The sequence below is a fragment of the Amblyomma maculatum genome, chromosome 5 (assembly GCF_055883805.1).
Source record: "Amblyomma maculatum isolate TAMU_Amacu chromosome 5, ASM5588380v1, whole genome shotgun sequence".
NCBI classification, from domain to species: Eukaryota; Metazoa; Arthropoda; class Arachnida; order Ixodida; family Ixodidae; genus Amblyomma; species Amblyomma maculatum.
Window position 1 is genome coordinate 135116633 of NC_139348.1, and position 8712 is coordinate 135125344.

The window sequence follows — 8712 nt, forward strand, 5'->3', positions numbered from 1 at the left end:
AACAACCCTTGCGACCGAGATCCTAACTCTTGGTTCTGTGCCACTGCTCAATACGGAAATGCTTTGAGTGCACGGATCAGTGCAATCTTCCGTGCTTATAGCATCAGTTATATCTAGGAAGCATTGCTCATTTGCAGGTATTTTTCGTAAAATGGCTGTCGCTATCTATCGTGATCTCACGGCCCCCTTCTGAGCACCTTCAATGTGAGCTTCAGCCTTTTCAGAGCTCTACGCCATCCGACGCTCGCATCTGTGGTACGAAGCTTTCGCGCTGTCTTTTAGTCCCTCTCGAGCATTTCGCTGTGCTCGGTTTGTGGACGAGCATTTCTTACCGGCAAGAGTCGCTTCGACCGAAGGAACTGTGTGTGCTGCGTGTCCCTTTCTTCCAGACAGAGGCTGCACTGACAACGGCATGAAGTGGGCGCCAATGCTGCAGGCGGCCGTGGCCTGCATCCTGTGGCTACTCGGCGAAGCCTCTACGGGTATGGTTGGCGTGCAAATTAAGAACGGTGAGTACTTACAACCGAGCAGATGGTTGCCGAACGCTTCGCATTAGCTCCGCTAGCAGATCTAGCAGGGATGCGAAGTTATCTGGCCAATACCATAGGGCTCGCTCACTATTTGGCATGCGTATTTCAGTGGTTTTCTCGATAGTTTCGCCTTAATATTGCTCGAGTGATGATCTTTTGACGCACTCAATTTATATCAGAACGGGGCCTCTTTATGTACCTCGCGGCCAACGTTAAATTAGTACTGAATGCAATTCGTGCTCGGGAAACAGCCGCGTTAAAAACAAAGTCTGTGTTGTGTTCTGTGTTATGGTTCAAATTAGTATTGGTGATCTTTCATCCTCACAGGCAAGTGCGTCCACAACGGAACCGAAATTGAGAACGGCAAATCGGTGAACCTGGAAACGCCGTGCGAAGCCCACACTTGCGACGCTGCCGCTAAGTCTGTCCAGATCATGGGGTAGGTATCACACCTTTGGTCAAACTGAACACCTGCCCTGCGAAAAAAAAATGGAAAAGATCAGATAGCAGCTCAGCGCATTAGTCTAGAATTAACCCTGGGCTGACATTTGGCGCTGAAAAGACTCGGTATGGCAGATTGCTCTCATTGTCGCTTACGGCGTTCACGTTGTCCTGCGGCCATCATTTGACACCGACGTTCAGTTTGCTCCAAACGGAAAAGATATTCACGGTCAGCTGTACGCAAGTTAGGGTCTTCGCTATACCAACGCTCACGATCACTAGTGCCTTCCATCCTCATCTTCCCTTTGCCGTTGTGACTGCCTCATTTATGTTAAAGGGCGACAGCCCAGTGATGGCTCTATGTCGACATTCGCTTGGCGTACGCTACAAGCGGTGACATATTTTTGTGACGGGCTTTAGCAACACTGCAAAGTACCGCTGTTCCAAACGAGGTATGATGCTGGTTGTCTTTTCCCCGTTTCGGCAGCACTGTCACTGTGACTCAGATGTCCTGCGCGCATCACACGGCAAACCTTCGAGTGGCATCACAGATTAGCAGTAAGCCACTGGTTTGTATGGTCCTTAAGCTCCCTCCTCCCAGCTTTCCCGTTTGTACAGCGAGTTCTGGAGAAGAGGCACACACAGCTAGTGAGAACGAACCTCATACTGTGCTCTGCGGCCTTTCCGGGCTGTGTTACGCGAGCGACACGCGGTTGCCGCTGGCGGCCCGGTTCAAAGAAGAGTCTCCAGGAGCCCACACCGAAGAAATAGAATAGCTGTCTGGCGCCTACTTCTAAACAAGACTGGACTATTGAGAGGGTAAGGGCGCTCCGTGGCCACTGGACAACAGACCGGGTTCTAAAGATGTTCTTTTGGGCTCTCGATGAATGAGACCGATTTAAATGCGAGCATTCTACCAGCGTGTTCGAACGCTAGCCACAATGTCAAAAATGCAGGAATTTTAAACCGGGTGGGGTGTGCGAATGTTTTCGATCACAGCTGGAAGTTAATAGAGACAATGGCATACAATGCATAGAGCGAGAGTGTGTTGCATTTTAAACAAGCGGGTGATCGGCTGCGGCGATAGCTAGGATTGGACGAGTACAGGTTAATCCTAGCTATTTCATTTAAATACGGCTGATTGTCCTTGTGTAAATATCGTAAATTTTGAGTGCAATAAAAAAAAGAAAGCGGTGACAGTTAGGAGATTTCGTAAACGCTTCCCTCGAGGAAATGGTGGGTGAGAATCCGCTCCCCTCCGCGGCCCCCCCCCCCCTTTCCCCCCCCCCCCCCCTTCAGCTTTGCAGAAATTGACACAAGGCACATGGATGAGTTTGACAGTGCAAATTAGTGATTTTACACTGGTACATACGTGCAAACAGAAGGGACGCCGTCGTCAAATGGTCAAGGGACGATTTGATGTTTGACGTAAGATGGAGAGGGTTAGATCATTGCAGGAGCGGAACGAACGAGCTCGGCCAGGGTTTTACTTTCAACAAGTGCCTTGTGTGCTGATGCGTTCCCACTATCGCTCTGGATGGCTTCAGGACCTCGTGGGCCGAAGTTCATTCCATCTTTTTTGATTGCCTCACCTGTTGTCCAATAATATCCATTAATTCATAAGTACAAGAAGGAGAAGAGTGGCGTATATGCTTCTGGGGCTGCCTTCACTTCTGTCACTGCGATCTCGGATGCGAAGCGGCGTTCTCGTTTTGGGGATAGTAACTAACTCAGGCTACATCCTGAGATTGCATAACGTTGCTGTAGTTGTGTATTGTCTGCTTCAGACTGCGAGTCGCATGTCTACCTCCTCAGGCTTCTTTTGGGTAGTCCCATTTCGAATACATGGAATTGAAATTTCCTGTTGGTATGGGCTGCTTTAGCGAGATGGTTATCTTCATGAAAATTTGTTAGAAATCACGCCATCTATAGGTGCATTGTAGATGAGGAAACGAAGAACTCGAATCATCTCCGATAACTTTGCGGCCAGCATCTTGCGTTTCATTTAGACCTGACTGCGTTAAAAACGAAGAAAGTATTCGTAGGTACGAAGCTTCTGCTCACTTTTTTGCATCCGTTCCTTTCCAAAAATTGGTGGACACTTAAGCTCCACCTTTATAGAATTGTGACGCGGTCATATTCTTGTGGATCACCTTTGCGGATCTATAGCTTGCGTATAAGCACTTTGCAATTGTCACTTTATTCCTAATCTTTTAACTTGTGCCTCTGCACACATGCTCATTAGCATATATGCTGTCGGAAGTTCCGCCATTGTGTGAAGGCCCACCCGATGCTGATATAAAACCCCGCTTCAACCAAGCCACCCGAAAGTGCCTGCCTGGCCTAGGGACGGAGTGTCTAACTAGGGATTCAAGGGTACCGGTGGAGTCTTTTTCACTTTCAAGCTCCAGTAAGAAAGAAGCGGCCTGAGTTCACAGCTCCTTCCATGTCACGTGGTCTAGTGACGTCAAGTAACCCTCCGAGCAATCAGTGTCCGGCTATGTCGCCTGCCTTGGAAAAGAACAGCAGCTTACGATAGGTAGTGAAGCACTGGAATTGGTAGGCGAGTATGTCTACTTAAGACAGGTAGTAACCGCAGATCTGGACCATGAAAGGGAATTAACTTTAGAATAAGGCTGGGATAAAGCGCATTTGCAAGTACTCGCAGATTATGACTAGCAGCTTACCGGTATCGCTCAAGAGAAAAGTGTATAACATTTGCATCTTACCTGCACACACCTATGGGTTTGAAACGTGGAGGCTAGAGAAAAAAGTTCTACTTAAGTTGAGGAATACGCAGAGAGCTATGGTATACGAAAAATGGTATACGCGTAACGTTAAAGGCATCGGAAGCGTGCAGAGTGGGTCGGAGAAATAATTCGAGTTAATGACATTCTAGTGATAATCAAGAATAAGTGGACAAAAACCGACCCTATAGCCATAAAATAGACTTTTCGTGTTTGACGGATTCAGCCAGCTACAACGATGTAACGTAAGCCTCGTATTTTTATTTGTTTTTTGTCGGATTGCTTTTTAGTCTGCACTGCGTGTTCTTGCTATTGCTCTGCTTTTGCAATGCATTTTAATGATATTGCCGACATTGGTCTTGTTTGAAGTAACAGTGTACTTCAATACTAATGTCCAAGAGATAAGTGAATACGTAAATGCAATTTAAAGTAAAAATGAGTGGCCGAATTCACACCTTCTTGAATAAAGTGTTAGATCTTTTGCGCTATGTCATCCCATATTGTATCCTTTCGAACTGATTCTTCGCGTCGGCGAACGTCTGTTTTTCGTGCGCCTGTGCGTGGTCTCAAGCGCCCGTAGTCACGACCGATCATGATATTCGTAGAGTAGTATTTCCTAGGGTATATCCTTTTGGTATGAAGCTATTTGAAAAACCTCGCCCCGCGCGCTACCGCAGCCGAATATAGGGGCAGGGGTGTCTGCAGCCCTCTCGCGCATACTGCGCAGGTGCGGACCTATCGTGGCGCCACCTAACTGCACGTTGGTCAACGGCACGGGCATCTTCCCAAAGTGCTGCCGACACGCGCTCTGCAAGGGCTCCACGCAGCATCTCAACGTCACTGCTCTCCTCTCCAACCTCACCAAGTGCTGAGACGCATAAAGCCGACTTGCCGCTACCAAACAAGCATGCAGACATATTTACTGCCGCTGGCTCGACGATACAGGCAGGAGTAACAGCTTGAGCCTGGCCAGCTTAAAATTGACAGCGGTCGGTTTTCGCTTCTTTCCTCTGTGCACATACAAAGAAGTCAAGACATAGGAAGCTTGCATATATATACTCATTGTAAAAACAAAACTGCACCCTTTCGACGTCCATTACTAACACCCTCCAGAAAGGGTGCGTTAAGATACTGATGCACCATTTTATTGGGTGCAACAAGCAGCACTGCACGCATTAAATGGGTACATCAGTGCCCCAATGCGACCTTTTTTAGAAGTTTTCTAGGAGTGTGAGTTACAGACACGAAATGCACCCTTAAGGGTGTGATTTTGCTTTTACAGGAGTCTGCATAGGCTTCGTAGAGGAAAGTTCACTCTTAAAAGTGAGCCTTGCATAGAATTCTCAACGAGGCAGTACTGAGAGGATGCTTTTCCTAACCATCAGCGCAGGTAAGTATGGGTAGTCAGCTGCACCACCTAGCAGAAAATAGAACTTTTGTGAAAAGGCATGGCACCCAATTGACGGCGCCTAACATCGTTGGTTCATGACGAAGTGAGTTAGCGTTCAATTTTCGAAAGCGTATGACAGCAGTTCGAAGGAAGTTTTTACTCGTACTCTGTAAATATTTTTTGAAGTTGCATTTTTTGAAATTCATTTGCAATTTCCCCCCGTTGTACGTGTTACATTTCAGCTCTCATTCTGAGGCGCTTTAGAGACAAACTCGCAGTTCCAAAAGGCTTCTGAGGGAATCTGGAAGTTGGTGCACTGTAGCTTTGACGGTTCCGAAATAGGCGCCGAGACTATTTCGCATTACGCTACCGGCACACAGAACAAACGTCAGATGAGGTAATGAGGTAATAACAACGTTACGCGGCCGCAAGCAAAGGAACGGTGCGGCCTGATAGGAGGAAATATGCTTTAAATGGGCACTGAGGACAAATTCACGTAGTTACTATTATCAGTTAAAATGTGCCCCTTTGTTCTCTAAGTATGCGCTGTGTCAGGAAGCGAAAAACGCCTTTACTGCGCCACTCGAATCGCGATTATACTGTGATACTTTAGTAAGACACTTAGCGGGGCAGGTTGGTGCATAGCTGTCAAAAATTTAAGCGCAACAGAGACAACACACAGACAAGATAGGACAGGACTTGCGCTGGTTCATGAGCGCAAGTCCTGTCCTGTCTTGTCTGTGTGTTGTCTCTGTTGCGCTTAAATTTTGACAGTTATACTGTGATGATCGAATTTGGTGGATTGGCATCATTTCGAAGTGAATGTCTGCGTATCATTGCGTATAGCACCCTGGCACAAAAATTAAGTCCGATAAAGTAAATCGGATCGTTGGTCTGCACATCTTTATTTGGTTGCTTGGTTTTTCATATAGCTTATAAAAGCTCCATTTTCGGTGACGGTGAGTATCTGCAATTAGAATGCGACACCCTGTTGATACGGGCAAACTTGACCTTTCAGTTTCCAGTCCCATCGTCCAGAGTTGTGCCAAGGAAATATGTGCAGGTTACTGATCAGAAGGAAACCGTGGAGTTATAATGAAGGGCATCAAATATCACTGCATGTCACTGCTGCCGAGAAACGATAGCGTCTCATATTATGTCACAACTTCTGTTATATTTATGACCAGTATTCTGGCAATAGTTGGTGAAAAACGTTATGGACACTAGGATAGAAAGGGTTTCAGTTGTCCCCAGTATCGTTTTAATGTTCGCTAGTCTTGCGCGAGAGTACCACCCTACGCCACTGCCCGCTGATTTATACTTGCCAGTCAGGGAACACCGGAGTGTACGTTGAACTCAGACCAGTCAGAACAAGCAGCTTAAGTCCAGGAAAGTTAAGGATGCGCAAGTCACAGATACCAATTGAAGATAAGTAAACGTTGGTAAAATTCGATACTGACTGGAATAGCTATAGCGCAGCTCACTAAGTCACCTTGATTTGCATTACTGATAGTCAGAGAGCATCATTTCTTTTTTAAATATCAACGCAATCCCTACTGCACAGGTCATATGTAATATTTTTGAGCTATAAACACAGTTCAGTACTGCCCACATTTAACGGACCAGGCGGTCACACGCATTTCTAGTTGCAGCCAAAATACAGCCGAGCACAAAATTACAACCAAAATACAAAATGATATGAAAGTGCTGATTATTTGTAAAGCGTTATGCGTGTTGCCTTTTTGATAGTTGCCACTTTAGACGATGGAGGTTTGCACGCGTTCATAGCGCGATCGCTCATGTGCTCTTCTATCCTATCAACAAGGGTTTAGAAACGCGGTATAAATGATGGTTGTACCGTTCACGGCAGTTTGTGGTAGGTCGGCGTCCTCTTCATCATCATCTAATTTCTTGAAGTTGGGGAATAGTCGTACTTCCATCATAATAGCTTCGTTAGTGCATGGCTAAACTATTAACTGACGCACAGACTGCTGTGTAATAGAGTAGTCGCCCTCTACACATGCGCGTGCATCAACGGCGAATCGCTACAGATCCACAGGCTTCGGACCCTGTACAGTCGTGAGCAAAAGTGGTATACAACACTCAGCCGGTGACGGAGCTCGGAAAAACTACATCTAAATGTCATCTAGCGATAGTGACAGGTACACTGACAGTGGCACATGCATGTGGATAAAATGGGGAGCCACCCCTATTTTCTCGATCCCAGATAGCTATTGCTACATGGCCTTGCAATGCAATTTTCCCGGGATCCGCCACTGGCTGAGTGTTGTATACCACTTTTGCTCACGACTGCATGGGCACATTCCCCTGTTATTGCTCTCCCGCAATCCCTGCCTCAAAGAAGAGGATCGTTTAATTTTAATTTTCACACGCGTTAGCTCAAAAGTAGATTTGGGATTCGTGTCTACCATCGTTTTTCTTCTGCATGTTTTGTGCGTGTGCGTACTTCGTTTTCTTGTTCGGTTGGCATACTTTTGTCCCTCCCGCGTTTGTTTGTGATCGTTTGTTTACCGTGAGAAGTGCCACTCACGGACGCTACAAATGCCAGAGCTAACACAAAAGAGCACCTCTTTTGCCATGTATTCACAACACACATTCAAAAGTTTGCTTGTTAACTACAACTCGGTAGCAGCATTATATATGAAATGGCTAGACATTGCGCAGGCTTAGGGCGAGAAACATTCTAATACTTTTGCGGATATTCCTGTAACTTACGAGATAGTACGGCTAAATGACTCTGCGATGCACGCTTGATCCAGGAGCAGTATATAGAAAGCCTAAGTGACGCATGTATCCCAAAGCCGTCTGCCGAGCTATCACGCAAGTAATGGAAAAATCGAAGCAATCACTAAGCAGGTCTTTGTTCCTGCTGCAGTGCGTTATGTCTGGACTCTTCGTGTGTACATATACATGTGTTACATGTGTATATACATGTACTGTCTTTGCCAAAAGTAGCCAGACTACGCGGTTTGCTCCTTAATCCAGTAGTTAAGCGTTTATAGGACATGCTAAATTATTAATCGCCTGTACGGAAATAAAGCCCCCCCCCTACACACACACACACACACACACACACACACACACACACACACACACACACACACACACACACACACACACACACACACACACACACACACACACACACACACACACACACACACACACACACACACACACACACACACACACACACACACACACACACACACACACACACACACACACACACACACACACACACACACACACACACACACACTCTTATTTGTAAAGACCATTTTTTGCTTTTTGGAATAGATCAACGGCTCGAAACACAGCTGAGAAGCAAACCCTGCAGCCTGGTTACTTTTGGCAAAGACGGTACATATGTGTGTGTATTGTCACGGACAACAGGGCTAGACGTGACTAAGACGACGGGACGAAGCTGAACCAGCAGGCAAAGTTCCGCGCACAGCACGCGAGACAACTTCGGCGTCCTTTTCTTCCAGGTGCCATCTAAGAACATCAGGGACACCAGGTGGCATTACTCCCCCTCCTAAAAAAAAAAAAAAAACACGAAAGCACAGACTGGGCGCGAGCG

At 46.5% G+C, this 8712-nt stretch overlaps 1 protein-coding gene across 1 annotated transcript; it reads left to right on the top strand.

Annotated features, from left to right (window-relative positions):
• Positions 1 to 412: 412 nt before the first annotated feature.
• Positions 413 to 4590, top strand: LOC146189644 (U-scoloptoxin(16)-Sm3a-like). The gene is made up of 3 exons (XM_084605315.1): positions 413 to 509; positions 858 to 969; positions 4446 to 4590. Exons 1-3 carry the CDS (start codon positions 413 to 415, stop codon positions 4588 to 4590), a joined length of 354 nt encoding a protein of 117 aa, XP_084461441.1.
• The last annotated feature ends 4122 nt before the right edge of the window (positions 4591 to 8712 follow it).

Coding starts and splice junctions, on each gene's coding strand:
- LOC146189644 (XM_084605315.1), top strand. CDS start 413: ATGAAGTGGGCGCCAATGCTGCAGGCGGCCGTGGCCTGCATCCTGTGG. Junction 510..857: donor TGGCGTGCAAATTAAGAACG/GTGAGTACTTAC, acceptor TCATCCTCACAG/GCAAGTGCGTCCACAACGGA. Junction 970..4,445: donor AAGTCTGTCCAGATCATGGG/GTAGGTATCACA, acceptor CATACTGCGCAG/GTGCGGACCTATCGTGGCGC.